The sequence below is a fragment of the Scyliorhinus canicula genome, chromosome 16 (genome assembly GCF_902713615.1).
Source record: "Scyliorhinus canicula chromosome 16, sScyCan1.1, whole genome shotgun sequence".
Classification (NCBI taxonomy): Eukaryota; Metazoa; Chordata; class Chondrichthyes; order Carcharhiniformes; family Scyliorhinidae; genus Scyliorhinus; species Scyliorhinus canicula.
Genome location: NC_052161.1, coordinates 62,806,779 through 62,822,650, shown reverse-complemented (window position 1 = coordinate 62,822,650; position 15,872 = coordinate 62,806,779). Strand labels below are relative to the sequence as shown.

Sequence of the window (15,872 nt, the reverse complement as noted above, 5' to 3'; positions counted from 1 at the left end):
ACATTGAGAGAATCCAATTGGGAAACAGCCTTCCAGTCCTCACTTAAGTCACGTGCGTTCCATAGTTTCAAACCATCAGCTCAATGCTTTACTAAGAATATCTTAAAGCTTCCGGCATCCATCCTTTTAAATGCTCCAGCGATTATGAAGAATTTTGGTACTCAGTGAAAGTGCCGAACCTGCGATTAGTGACTGAAGCTGTACTGGACGAATCCTGCTGGAGAGAAAGTAGCTTTTAGAGAATTTACAGCTAAAGTCTTTCAGTGGGGAATGATCCATGTTTCACCTTTTGATCTAAACTGAGAGAGAAACTAGCACATGCTTTAAACACTCAGAAACCAAAGTTACCAGCAGAACTTAAAGAAACATTCTATACAGGCCAGATTAATGAGATGATTTGTTTAGCGCACATTATCCTGTCATACACTATTTCACGTAAAAAAGCAAACTAAATGAACAAATGAAGGGACAAATAAAGAAGCAGCCCCTTAAAGGGACAGGAGCAATGGAATTTTAAAACATCAAAACAAGATGTGATGAAATGGGTCGATAAAACACCACATCCCCCCCAGTGCCCACTGGGCTTTTTTCATAGAATTTACAGTGTAGAAGGAGGCCATTCGGCCCACCGAGTCTGCACTGGCTCTTGGAAAGAGCACCCTGCCCAAGCCCATACCTCCACCCTATCCCCATAACCCAGAAACCCCACCCAACACTAAGGGGCAATTTGGACACTGAGGGCAATTTATCATGGCCAATCCACCTAACCTGCACATCTTTGGACTGTGGGAGGAAACCGGAGCACCCGGAGGAAACCCACGCAGACACGGGAGGATGTGCAGACTCCTCACAGACAGTGACCCAGCGGGGTATTCGAACCTGGGACCCTGGTGCTGTGAAGCATTTGTGCTATCCACAATGCTACCCAAACAATTAACCTTGCTAAACTATGAGAATGGGCAGCGATAACTATGGAATTCTCCATTTCGTCGGCAGCGCAACCCCATCCATGTGTTTTCCGGTGTTGTGGGCTGGAAATCCCATGTTGTGGAAATCCCATTGGCCGGTGGCGGGAATGGAAAATGCCACTGCCAGCAACGACGCGTCGCCTCGAACACGTGGCTGGGGAGACGAAGAATTCACCCCGATTTTAGATTTTATTCTGTTCTGGATGTTACTTTGCCACAGTCGAGCTTTCAGCACCAGCTTTGTGTCCCTACACCTCGAGAAGGTGTTACAGATGGAGTCCATACTTGTGAGATGCCAGGCTTATTTCATTGATTTTAAAGTGGCAAATCAGTTAAGTTTATAGGGTCTTTACTCCAAATGTCTTTTTCTGGGGTCCAGTGTTTCCTGTCAGCAAATCTTCACTCCCTCTGAACCAGAGCACACATTTACTCGCCCTTAATCTCCATATTGTATGTCGAGCATAAGAATTGGGCTCCTGTTATTGTATGCTGCGGACACCACTACCTTCATGTCAGTTGTAAACTGCTTTGGGATGCCCTGGGCTTGTGAAAGACAAAATAAAAATGTAAAGATCTTTCTTCTTTCTTTATGTTCAGATGATCCTCTCTGACTTTGGAAGGCAATAGAAGGAACAGTCTATTGGTAATGCCTTAGACTATAAACTGCCCATCAACGTTTTAAAATAGTAAATGGATAAGTGAACAGAAGCAGTGATACACTGAAGATTTACAATACGTACAGGCCTAATTATCTCTCCCAAGAAGATAAAAAGTAACTATCAATTGGTCCTGCTACATTATACTTCAGTGTGAACTGAACCATACCCAAGGTCACTGAATGTTAACTGTAATATGGCCATCTCTCTTGCTGGCCTAATCATCTCTTTCTCATAGTTGCTCAATTTAAACAAAAGAGACTCAGAAATGTCTTTCAAAAAGGTGACTGGAACAGAGAAACGGTAAAGATGTGGGATAAAATTTTAACATTAGTGCGAAGGTGGGGGTTGAGGTGAGGAACACCATTATTGCTCGCCTGTGGTTGCTGCGTAAAACTGGTCCGGGGAGCTGCACTCACCACACCAGTGACCCACTGGTGCTCAGTAGAGCTGTTAAGTGAGTCGAGCTGAGACTTTGGGACTGGGTGCTGAGGGGGAAGTGATTGGAGGTGGGGGAGGGGCCACCCTGCCCGACGACAAGCCAAAATATTTTTCTGGGGCTATAGAGGAGCCTTTTGCTCCTCTTGGTTCAGTAAAACTTAAAGTCTTGATTTGGGTTGCTTTTGGGAAACCTTCAGTGGCCCCTTTTAAGGCTGCTAGACATTGGAACAAACAGGCACACATTGACCATTGTATCTTAATAATCAATGTCCTATGTATATTGTAAGACTCCAAATCACATTTCAAAATGGCCTCCTGCCGAAAACAGGCGAACACCCTGGCATCACGTTTAAAGACTGCTATAAAGATGGTAGCAGCCCAAATGCCAGTGGAAACAGGGCGGTAAATAATCTGATGGCATTTTCAAACAAGAAGCCAACAAAATAGGTGACAATCAAACGTATCCACAAAAGACCAACAAAATGGGTGTATTTGAATTGAATATTTGAACAGATATAAACAAGCATTTTCTGACTCCACACCACAGACGGGTAGCCTCACTGGGCTTTGCAAGGTGGGAGAGTAAGGCCCTCTACTGGTCGAGCAAACTCACACGATCACCCTGTAACTAGCTGGGCCACTTCCTGTGTGATCCTGATTCTTAACCCCATATATACCAAGGCAGAATGAAATGAAACACCATGATACATGAACAATAACAATGCTTCATTTGTTTCACATCTTCTACAACTCCAGTACCCTGCTGCCCAACATGAACAGTGAATTCATTGTACAGGCATCTTTTTAATCAATGGTTTACTGGACACTGTACCCTGCCGCTGTCCACGATGAAGGGGAGGGAGGAATGGAGCAGTGACATTGTGTCTCAGCATTCAATAGCTGTGTGGAAGGAAAAACGATCAGAGACCCGCCTCCCAGTTACACACCTTACTGATGTTTCTCACATTGACATTAAGCAGGATGCATATTAAGAGGCCATTCTGATGCTATTCATTTGCAGCCAACTAACGTCAAATTTTACCCACTGTGTGTTTTCCTGTGCCTTTGTCTCACTTCACCTCCCGAACTGACTCTGGTTAGCAGGTTTTTGTGGGATTCTTATTTTACCTACTAATCAGAATCGGTAGTCAGGTTGGTGGGAGGTATAGAAAATACAACTTTATTGCTAATTACTCATTTGAATACACTTGAATAAGAACTGAATAAAATCGGGGGGAGCTGATCTCCATCCGGGCCCATAGGGAAAGGAGGGAGAGGAAGGAGAGGGAGAGACTGGTGGGGGAGCTCCTGGATGTGGACAGGAGATACGCGGAGGCACCGGAGGAGGGGTTGCTGGGGGAACGGCGTAGTTTGCAGGCCAAATTTGACTTGTTGACCACCAGAAAGGCGGAGACACAGTGGAGGAGGTCACAGGGCACGGTATATGAGTATGGGAAGAAGGCGAGCAGGATGTTGGCGCATCAGCTCCGCAGGCGAGATGCGGCGAGGGAAATTGGTGGAGTGACGGATAGGGGTGGGAATGTAGTGCAGTAGGGGACAGAAGTAAATGGGGTCTTTAGGGACTTCTACGAGGAACTGTACCGGTCAGAACCTCCGATGGGGAGAGGGGGGATGGAGAGCTTCATGAACAGGCTATGGTTCCCAAGGGTTCAAGAGGAGCTGGTAGAGGGGCTGGGGGCGCCGATAGAGTTGGAGGAGCTAGTCAGGGGGATTGGACAATTGCAGTCAGGTAAGGCGCCGGGGCCGGACGGGTTCCCGGTGGAATTTTATAAAAAGTATGCGGATCTGGTGGGCCCCCTGTTGGTGCGAGCTTTCAATGAGGCATGGGAGGGGGGGGCTTTGCCCCCGACGATATCGCGGGCACTGACCTCTCTGATCCTAAAGCAGGATAAGGACCCCTTGCAGTGTGGATCATACAGGCCTATCTCGCTCCTCAATGTTGACGCTAAGTTAATGGCGAAGATCCTGGCCACCAGGATAGAGGACTGTGTGCCAGGGGTGATACACGAGGATCAGACAGGATTTGTCAAGGGACGGCAGCTCAACACGAATGTGCGGAGACTGCTAAATGTTATTATGATGCCGGCAGTGGAGGGGGAGGCGGAGATAGTGGTGGCGCTGGATGCGGAGAAAGCGTTTGATAGAGTTGAGTGGGGGTACCTGTGGGAGGTGCTGGAGCGATTCGGATTCGGGGAGGGATTCATCAAATGGGTGATGCTGCTCTACGCGGCTCCGATGGCAAGTGTAGTTACCAATGGAAGGAGATCGGAGTACTTTAGGCTCTACCGTGGGACCAGGCAGGGGTGCCCCCTGTCCCCCTTGCTCTTTGCACTGGCGATTGAACCTTTGGCTATGGCGTTGAGGGAGTCAGGGAGATGGAGGGGTCTGGTGCGGGGTGGGGAGGAACATTGTGTATCGCTGTATGCGGACGACCTGCTGGTGTATGTGGTGGATCCAGAAGGGGGAATGCCGGGGGTGATGGAGCTGTTAGCGGAATTTGGGGGCATCTCGGGCTATAAGTTAAATTTAGGCAAGAGTGAGGTATTTGTAGTACACCCGGGTGATCAGGAGGAGGGAATTGGGAGACTCCCATTTAAGAGGGCAGTGAAGAGTTTCAGATACCTGGGGGTGCAGGTGGCCAGGAGTTGGGGGACTCTCCATAAGCTTAATTTTACCAGGCTGGTGGAACAGATGGAGGAGGAATTTAAAAGGTGTGACATGGTGCCGCTATCGTTGGCGGGTAGAGTGCAGTCCGTCAAAATGACAGTTCTCCCGAGGTTCTTGTTCCTTTTTCAGTGTTTGCCCATCTTTATCCCTAGGGCCTTTTTTAGAAGGGTTACTAGCAGCATCATGAGCTTTGTTTGGGCGCATGGGACCCCGAGGGTAAAGAGGGTCTTCTTGGAGCGGGGTAGAGATGGGGGGGGGCTGGCGTTACCCAATCTCTCGGGGTATTATTGGGCGGCCAATGTGTCGATGGTGCGCAAGTGGGTAATGGAGGGGGAGGGGGCAGCATGGAAACGGATGGAGAGGGCGTCCTGTGGAGATACAAGCCTGGGGGCCCTGGTAACGGCGCCGTGGCCGCTCCCTCCTACAAGGTATACCACGAGTCCGGTAGTGGCGGCTACCCTCAAGATTTGGAGGCGAGATAGGGGAGAAGTGGGGGGCTCGATGGAGGCTCCGTTAAGGGGGAACCATAGGTTCGTCCCCGGGAACATTGATGGGGGATTTCAGGGTTGGTACAGAGCGGGCATCAGACAGCTGAGGGACCTGTTTATTGATGGGAGGTTTGCGAGCCTGGGGGAGTTGGAGGAGAAATTTGGGCCCCCCCCGGGGAACATGTTCAGGTATCTGCAGGTAAAGGCATTTGCTAGGCGGCAGGTGGAGTGATTCCCTTCGCTTCCCGCGAGGGGGGTGAGCGACAGGGTGCTTTCGGGGGTCTGGGTCGGAGAGGGGAAGATATCTGATATCTACAAGGTTATGCAGGAGGCGGAGGAGGCGTCAGTAGAGGAGCTGAAAACTAAGTGGGAGGGGGAACTGGGGGAACAGATCGAAGACGGGACATGGGCTGATGCTCTGGAGAGGGTTAATTCTTCCTCCTCGTGTGCGCGGCTTAGCCTCATCCAATTCAAGGTGCTGCACCGGGCCCACATGACTGGGACGAGGATGAGTAGGTTCTTTGGGGGTGAAGACGGGTGTGTCAGGTGCTCGGGGAGTCCAGCGAACCATGCCCATATGTTCTGGGCATGCCCGGCACTGGAGGAGTTCTGGAAGGGGGTGGCGAGGACGGTGTCGAGGGTGGTGGGATCCAGGGTCAAGCCAGGATGGGGACTCGTGATTTTTGGGGTTGGGGTGGAGCCGGGAGTGCAGGAGGCGAAAGAGGCCGGTGTGCTGGCCTTTGCGTCCCTAGTAGCCCGGCGAAGGATCTTGCTACAATGGAAGGATGCGAGGCCCCCAAGCGTGGAGACCTGGATCAATGATATGGCGGGTTTCATTAAGCTAGAGAAGGTCAAATTCACCCTGAGAGGGTCGGTACAAGGGTTCTTTAGGCGGTGGCAACCTTTTCTCGACTTTCTGGCTCAACGATAGGGTACGGGGACAGTAGCAGCAGCAACCCGGGGGGGAGGGGCGGACGATGACTATGTTTGTTTATTTAATTTAAATTTATTTTTAAGTTCTTTTGTTGTTCATTGGGGTTGGGGGGGGTGGGGGATGGGATACATGCGTCGATACGGTCTGGGGGTGGTACAGCTATTATGGGTTATTTTGTTGCATTTCATTGTTTGTCGTTATGTTTTATATTTTCTGTAAAAAATTCCAATAAAAATTATATTTAAAAAAAAAAGAACTGAATAAAATCTCAGACACAAAATATCAACAATACATTAAAAATTTGCATTTGGCAAAAAGCATAAGCACAAAGAAATCACTTTAAACCTAAACAAACAGGTGGATGATTCAAGAATTCAGGAACAAAGACCTCGACCACGAGGTCCTACTTTTAAGGGAATTCTTATCTCTGGTTTAACCCCTCATTTACTTCCATTGGCTTCTAATTCTCAGCTGAGACCTCCTGGTTTGATCAAATGAATGTCTGTTACTTAGAAGATGATTTGTTAATCAAACATTGGACATTACTTAAGATTGACTGCTGCCCATCAAAGCTAGCTCAGCATCTGCGTGCACAGTCTTAGGAAAATTACTGGACTTGTTTCTCACACTTTCTGTTCTGTTTCACAGCTTGGCAGAGACATTAAGAATTGATTAGTTGATTAGACAGAGAACAATACGTTCTCAATGTTGAATACACTGGAATACAGTGGTTAATTCATTGTAGGAGACAATGACTGAGTTTCCACAGTCAAGACTCTTTTAATATTTTTGCCTATTAGCTATATTCATTCAACTGCCATCTATATGAATAAAACTAGACTCTATCAGTTTTCCATCACATTTCCAGTGAAGCTATGGCACAAAGTGGGAGAAAGCTCTAAAGAAATTGCTGGTCTAGGTGAGAATAGGTCTAGGTTTTGAATTGGTGTATACTGTTTCTCAGCACTCACTATCCAGGCACAGACATAAAGAAGCAAAATGATGCCTGTTCTGTCTCCATTGCTGCCAGCACCCAGTTTGCCCAATTCAGGTGTACTGTGTGTCAGACCCCGAGTTGAAGTGGAACCCCCATGCACTGCTTTTCTGCCAGACCAATTGCCATTGGAAACCTTTCAGCCCCAATGACACTGGTGTCCATCCCTTTAGCCTATGTAAGGAGCTCTGGCCTTGGCATTTACATTGAGGCGAGAGGCACAACAGATTGATAAAGGCAGAACAAGAACCCTGGAAATTCAAGCTCTTGGTTTGTGCTTTCAACAGATGGCATTGATGCTGCTCACTTGTTCAGTTGGCTAATTGTCACTGGGATCTATTGAGAGTTGTTGTCCTTTATTTGATAATAGTGCTGTTTGTTTGTTTTTTCAGGTTCAGTGGCACTGCAGGTCCCGCATGATTGCTGGAGCCAATTTCTACATTGTAGGCCGTGATCCTGCAGGCATGCCTCATCCTCTGACTAAGAAAGATATGTATGAGCCAACACATGGAGGGAAGGTTCTGAGCATGGCACCGGGTCTAACGTCTGTGGAGATCATACCTTTCAGAGTTGCTGCATACAATAAGGATAAGAAGTGCATGGATTTCTATGATGCAGAAAGGTAAGAAGGTACAAGAACACACTTTCAAGCCAGATGAATCAAATGTAAGGAACTGCGACAGTTCAATCTTTAATTCCATGCATTGCAGTTGAATTTCTGGCTTTTCAACATGTCCTGGTCAGTCTGTTTCTCAAAAGCTCCTGTGACCACTCAACTGGTGCTCGCTCAGTCCGTTGAAAGAAAGTAAAGCATTCATAAACATGCCCAATGATAAAACAGCAATAATAAAGCAGTGGAATGCTTTGCCCTTCTGGATGTAGGGTGCATTGTGCGGAGCAAGTAAGCAGGAGTAGGGAAAGAGACACACAAATCCCAGCCATTATAGCATGTGTAGCAAATGCAGGATTTGGATTTGTAACCAATGATGTAGGAAAGGAGAGTGACTCTGCCCAAACTCTTGTTGTAAAAATGAAACTTTACTGAGGTGCGTTCCTCTCAGTACTGGTACAATTGACAACGTTAAAGTGGCAATTATCAGGACAATGATTGACACTGAGCAGCAGGAACCAGACAATGCATTTAACCATTGAGATTCAGCTTCAAAAAGGTATTCAGCAAAACACTTCTTGGAAGTTAACAATTGCCAAAATCCCCCCCCCCCTCCCCACCCCATACCCCACCAACAATTATACATACGAACAAGCACAAATAATTTACTGCTGAATTTGACATTACATTGGGTGAATGACAGATACAAATATTACAACATTCTTGGCTCGGAAGTTTCAAACTGTACATTATTTCCCCATTTTGTGATAATGATTGGGGATGCGGATACCATTGTTTTGGTTCTGAAAAAAACTTACATTTTGGATACAAAAAGCAACTTTTTGCACCACTCTTGAGATCCTTTTACACCAAAATGCAGGTGGGATTTGGGGAGATGGAGGTGTAACGGTAAAGTCACTGCGCTAATAATCCAGAGGCCAAGGCTAATGCCCTGGGGACATGGGTTCAAATCCCACCACGTCAGCTGATGGAATTTAAATTCCATTAAATTTGGAATTATAGCTCTTATAAATAAAGGTAGCCTCAGTATCGGTGACCGTGAAACTATCAACAATTGTTGCTAAAAACCCATCTGCCTCAATAATGCTTTTAAGGGAGGGAAATCTGCCATCCTTGCCTGGTCTGGCCTACAGCAATGTGGTTGACTCTTAACTGCCCTCTGCAATGGCCCAGCAAGTCGATCAGTTCAAAGGCAATTAGTGATGGGCAACAAATTCTGGCACGCCCAGCAACGCCCACATCTATTAGAGTATTAAAAAGTGATGTGGAATTTTCTGTGACCTCAGGATGTCCCAAAGCACTTTGCTTTCAATGAAATATTTTTTTTATGTGGTCATGCAAGAAAAGTGATTGCCAACTTGCGCACAGCAAACTACAAAACATTGCAATTTGACTATCAGCAGATAATCTGCATTTGTGAGGCTCTCTGAGGGATACACCTTGGCCAGGACAGAGAGATCTCTCCTGATCCTCTTTAAAATACTGCCCCGCGATCTTTTATGTCACACTTCATTTATTCATTTTTACGAGGTGTGGGCGTTGCTGGCTTGGCCAATATTTAGTGCCCATCCCTAGTTGCCCTTCAGAAGATGGTGGTGAGTTGCCATCTTGAACCACTGCAGTCCCTGAGGTGTAGGTACACAGTGCTGTTAGGGAGGGAGTTCCAAGGTCGTGACCCAACAACAGGGAAGGAATGGCGATGTATTTCCAACTCGGGGTGGTGAGTGACTTCAAGGGGAATCTGAAGGTGATGAGGTTCTGCTGCTCTTGTCTTTTTACATGGCAGTGGTCGTGGGTTTAGAAGGTGCTGGATAAGGAACCTTGGCGAGTTATTGCAGTGAATCTGGTAGATGGTACACACCTTCCACTGTTTATCATTGGTGGAGACATTGAATGTTTGTGAAAGGGGTAACAATCAAGCAGACTGCTTTGTCCTGGATGGTGTTGAGCTTCTTGAGTGTTGGAGATGCACTCATCCAGGCAAATGGATAGTATTCCATTGCACTTCTGACTTGCTCCTTGTAGATGGTGTATAGGCTTTTGGGGGTCAGGAAGTGAGTTACTCACCACAGGATTCCTAGCCTTTGACTTGTTCTCGTAGCCACAGTATTAATATGGCTGGTCCAGTTGAGTTTCTCATCAATGGTAAACCCCCAGGATGTTGATTGTGGGAGATTCAGTGATGGGTAATCCCATTGAATGTCAAAGGGTGATGGTTAGATTCTCTCTAGGAGGAGTTGGTCATTGCCTGGCACTTGTGTGGTGCAAATGTTATTTGCCACTTGTCAGCCCAAGCTGAATATTGTCCAGGTCTTGCTGCATTTAGACATGAAAAGATTCATTATCTGAGGAGTCACAAATGGTGCTGATAATTGTGCAGTCATCCGCAAACATCTGCACTTCTGACTTTATGATGGAAGCAGCTGAAGATGGTTGAGTCTATGACACTGCACTGAGGAACTCCTGCAGTGATGTCCTGGAGCTCAGATGATTGACATCCAACCACCGCAACCATCTTCACATCTTCATTTGTGTAAGGTATGACTCCAGCCAGCGGAGAGTTTTCCTCCTGATTCCCATTGACTCCCGTTTAGCTTGGGCTCCTTGATGCTATACTCTGTCAAATACTGCCCTCAATGTCAAGGGCAGTCACTCTCACCTCACCTCCGGCATTCAGCTCTTTTGTCAATGTTTGAACCAAGGCTGTAATAATGTCAGGAGCTGAGTGACCCAGGCGGAACCCAAACTGAGTGTCTGTGCACAGGTTGTTGCATAAGCAGGTGCTGCTTGATAGAACCGTTAATGAACCCTTCCATCACTTTGCTGAAGATGCAGAGTAGACTGATAGGGCGGTAATTGGCTGGGTTGGATTTATCCTGTTTCCTATGTACAGGACACATCCGGGAAATTTTCCATATTGCCGGGACAATGCCAGTGTTGTAGCTGTGCTTGAACAGCATGGACAGGGGCACGGCAAGTTCTGGAGCACAAGTCTTCAGTACTATTGCCGGAATATTGTCATAGCCCATTGTCTACGGAGTATCCAGTGCCTTCAGCTGTTTCTTGATATGACGTGGATTGAATCGTATTGGCTGAAGACTGACATCTGTGATGCTGGGGACTCCAGAGGAGACCGAGGTGGATCTTCCACTCAGCACTTCTGACTGAAGATTATTGTGAATGCTTCAGCCTTATCTTTGCACAGATGTGCTGGGCTCCTCCATAATTGAGGATGGAGATATTTGTGAAGTCTCCTCCTCAAGTGAGTTGTTTAATTGTCCACCACTATTCACGGCAGGATGTGGCAGTACTGCAGAGTTTAGATCTGATCCATTGGTTGTGGGAACAGTTAGTTCTATCTATAACTTGCTGCTTATGTTATTTGGCATGCAAGTGGTCCTGTGTTGTAGCTTCGCCAGGTTGACACCTCATTTTTAGGTATGCCTGGTGTTGCTTCTGGCATGCTCTCCTGCACTCTTCATTGAACCAGGGTTAATCCCCTGGCTTGGTGGTAATGGTAGAGTGGGGAATATGTCGGGCCATGAGGTTGCAGATTGTGGTTGAAAACAATTCTGCTGCTGCTGATGGCCCACAACACTTCATGGATGCCCAGGCATGAGTTGCTAGATCTGTTCGAAGTCTATCCCATTTTGCACGATGGTAGTGCTACACAACATGATGGAAGGTATCCTCAATGCGAAGATGGGACTTTGTCTCCACAAGGACTGTGTGGTGGTCACTTCTAATGATACTGTCATGGCCAGATGCATCTGCAGCAGGCAGATTGGTGAGGATGAGGTCAAGCATGTGTTTCCTCTTGTTGGTTCCCTCACCACCTGCTGCAGTCCCAGTCTAGCAGCTATGTCCTTAAGGACCCGTCCGGCTCGGTATGTGGTGATATACCTAACAACTCTCTGTGTAAGTCTGGTCTATGTGCTCAAGTTTATGGAGTGCGGCTTAAGCAGCAAACTTCTGCATCCGAGGCAAGTGTGCCAAAACTGATCCAAGGCTAGAATTTAACAGCTTCCACCCAAGCCTGTTCAGCTCATCTATCTGAATTATAGGGCAGGATTCTCCAACCCCGCCGTCGGGTCGGAGAATCGCCCGGGGCCGTCGTCAATCCCGCCATGTCACGAATTCTCCGCCACCAGACATTCGGCGGGCACGGGAATCATGCTGCACCGGTCAGCGGGCCCCCGCGGCGATTCTCCGGCCCGCGATGGGCCAAAATCCTGCCACTGTCAACCCTCTCCCGCCGGCGTGGATCAAACCACCTACCTTACCGGCGGCGCGGGCGGGCGCCGGGGTCCTGGGGGGGCGTGGACCGATCTGACCCCGGGGCGTGCCCCCACGGTGGCTTGGCCCGCGATCGGGGCACACCGATCGGCGGGCGGGCCTGTGCCGTGGGGGCACTCTTTTTCTTCCGCCTTCGTCATGGTCTTCACCATGGCGGAGGCGGAAAAGACCCCCTCCCCTGCGCATGCGCCGGGATGACGTCAGCAGGCGCTGACGCTCCGGCGCATGCGCGGACTTAATGCCGGCCGGTGAAGTCCTTTAGGCCCCAGCTGGCGTGGTGCCAAAGGCCATTCACGCCAGCCGACGGAGCGGGAACTACTCTGGCGCGGGCCTAGCCCCTCAATGTGAGGGCTTGTCCCCTAAAGGTGCGGAGACGTCCGCACATTTGGGGCGGCCCGACGCCAGAGGGGTTCATGCCACTCCAACATGCCGGGACCCCCCGCCCAGCCGGGTAGGGGAGAATCCCGGCCATGGTATCTCATAAAACGAGCTACATCACCTAGGATCAAAATTATTATTAACCCCCGAGTTATTTAACTTTGACAAGTCTTGTATTAAATGGCTAACTGCGCAGTTTGATGAAAGTTTGGTTGAAATGCGGACTGAGCCAATTGCAGTGAAATGTATCATGATCAGTAGGGTATAAACAAGCGATACTTGGTCAACAGCCCATGTTTCACAATGGAAAATAACACTCAGTGCTGTAAGTCAGACTGGCAGTTCACCATTGCCCAGTTCACCGTCGCCGTTCACCGTCGCCCAGTTCACCGTCGCCCAGTTCACCGTCGCCCAGTTCACCGTCACCAGTTTATCTGAAACAAGCTTTACTCCATCAGTTTCATATGATTGTCATATTCTACCATTCATTGATGACAATTTTAAGTGCAATTTTCGCTAATATATCTCATTGCTATTTATTTTAGACATCAAAGTTTTGATTTCATCTCTGGCACTCGCATGAGACAGCTTGCTCGTGAAAATAAAAATCCACCTGATGGCTTCATGGCTCCCAAGGCTTGGAGGATACTGACTGAATATTATTCCTCACTGGAAAAGAACAATTAAAGTTTGATGATTCAAAGGGCAGTTTTTGGAGTGTGAAATGTCAGCTAGCTGTTTCCTCACTTGCAATTTTCCTTCTTTATGCTCTCCTATTTCATGCAATTATTAAATCTTAATTGGAGTTGATTTACTGTTATAACCGATTGGTTTCCAAGTGACAGAAGAAAACCTAGCTGGGAAAATAGGTTATTGTTCATTGCAATTTTTAAAATGCTATTTATTTCCTTATTGTATTAAAATAAATGAAAATTTCTTTTTGGCCCATTGCTGTAGCCATTAGCTTCATATTTATATATAAACTAATAGCCAGGCACAAATGGGAACAATTTGAGATGTTTTAACACTATAAGGTGTTCGTTCTCAAAGTGGCTGCAACACTGTTCTAAGTGTTTCCTATTGGGGATTATATTAAGATGAATTACCTCACATGTGGTGTGTAACGGGACATTTTTAGTGCAATCTACTTCTAAAGTGTCAGACTGTTGCCGGGTCCCTTGTAACCTTGCATAGAATGTGTGAATAGTAAAATTTGTAGCAAATGCAAGTCCATATTTTCCCTGATGTGCTGTACAAATGGCACGTACCTGTTTAGCAGAATGATATCCTTGCCATCTGCATTACAGTTGGGTACTGAGATGCTTTGAAGTAATTTTATATTTTATATTGGTTTTGCAAGAGCTGAGGAGTTAATGGGTTGATAATTACACCTGATAATCCTGAATGTCATAGTCGTCATGAGCATTGTCTGAACATGTTTTTTGATAATTATATTCACAGTCTGCCCTCTTCCGATTGCAGGTTGTCTTACTTTTAAAAACCCTTGCCCCATACTCCCATCTGTCCAATGTTGACTTTGTAACTTACCAAGCAGATAAGGGAACAGAGACAATAGCAAAGCACACAGACCACGGATACAGGAAGGACATGCCTTTAAATGGGAATAATTCCAGTCAACACAGAATCATTAAATAATTTGTGCCCCCCACTGCCACCCCCCACCCTCAACATTTTTGATGTTAATTCTTAACAGGAGGTTGGTGCACTTCAGTACATCTCCAACTGGCGGTACTTTCTTCAAATGCTACCGCACTTAATAAAGGCATTGCTTTTAATTAAATTAATGTTTTAAATCCTGTCTGTCCTGTTGGAGGGAGGGATGTCATTTTTTTTCTCCCCAGCGTTGCTTCAAAGCGTTGCATTGTGTTCACACTGACAAGGGTCAGACCGAATCCAAATCAAACATTCTACACACCAGAGTAGACATATGTAAATTTTCATTAGCACCAGCCAGGAAATTTCATCCGTTATAGAGACATTCTGTCAAAGCTTTTTGTCTTGCACTCAAAAAGACAGGTGCAAGAATACCAAATTTCAAAGGGAGCAACAATGTATACTGCAGGGGGAAAGAGTGCTGATTGGCTGGCATGTGAACTCTGATTGGTAGGGGTGTCAGCGTGGAGAATGCCCCAGGGAATAGTTAACTACCAAGCTAAGGAACCAGCATTCTCCATAGCAATGTCTCTACCAATCAGGGTCCGCTTGCCAACCAATCAGCACTCTTTTCTCGTGCAGTATAAATTGTTGCTCCCTTTAAAAATTGGTATCCTTGTGAATCTATTCTGATGAGTGCAAGACGAAAAGCTTTGACAGTATGTCTCTTTTTTCAGTCAGACTAAGTTCTGTATGCGAAGCAAGTATAGGTTCACAATTCAGGTTCATGCTCGCTTTCCTCTGTTGGATAAGTTTGATTGCTTATTAGCCAAATGTCAGGCAACAGTGACATTTTGCATTTTGGGAAGTAAAAACTGGACATTTCAATTCATTCCCCTTTGCGCCTCTTGTTGGTGGATTTGAAAACCATGGACACAGGATTTGGGCAGGTCCACAAATTATAATGTCCTTTTTGGCCAAGTGAGGAAGCAAATCTGGATGAGGTGAAAAAGGAGGCGAAGAATCAAGAAAGTGTATGAGAATGAGAGGATAGCCGGAAATATTCACACAAGGTTTCCAGCACCAACAATATTACTCAGACTCGTACAAACTAAATGAAGAAACTTTTCAATTTAAGTTTCACATGAGTTGACTTTTAATGAAAAATATGGTATGCTTCCAAAGATGCTTGAGGGGTTTTTAATATACGTTCAATATGAATAATGGCTACAGCAAAACACCAAGCAGTTAATGCAGCAGGTATATTTAGTTTCTAGAGAATACTGCTTATGCTTTAATCAACTGTATCCATTAGTGCCTTTCCATCAAATGACCAGAAATATATATTTATTTTTAGATATGGAATGGCTTTCACATTGTGCCTTAACCAATACAAACCTTGTATGCCTTTCATATATATGGTATAGCTAAATCTTCACATTAATATAATCTTGTACTGTTTACATGAATAAAAATTAATCAGCATTATCTGTGCACTGTGTTGTCGTTTAGTAAGCACTGATCGTTTCTACCAGTATTAATTCAGAGCCCCAATGTGAATTAAATCCATCATGGGAGAGCTCTTCCCAGATACACCCCAGTGGCATCTTCCAGTCTTGCCAACAACACACACCAGCCATGGATTTCCTGGCAGTGTGGGGTGGATTCAATGGGAAATCCCATTGACAGCAGTAGAGCCAGAAGGTTCCTGCCAACGGCGGGCTGCCTCCTGCCGCAGAGAAACATACCACTGGGAGGCCAGAGAATCTCGCGCCGTGCTTCAT

General features: G+C 46.5%; 1 protein-coding gene across 2 annotated transcripts in view; it reads left to right on the top strand.

The window, feature by feature from the left end:
• papss2b (3'-phosphoadenosine 5'-phosphosulfate synthase 2b) overlaps positions 1–15,576 on the top strand; it is a 100,888-nt gene extending 85,312 nt beyond the window's left edge. For both annotated transcript variants that reach the window (XM_038822075.1, XM_038822076.1), the window contains 2 exons: positions 7,562–7,791; positions 13,020–15,576. In XM_038822075.1, the coding sequence (XP_038678003.1) occupies positions 7,562–7,791; positions 13,020–13,161 (372 nt within the window). In that variant the 3' untranslated portion in view covers positions 13,162–15,576. The remainder of the gene's footprint in view (positions 1–7,561; positions 7,792–13,019) is intronic.
• Positions 15,577–15,872: the final 296 nt, after the last annotated feature.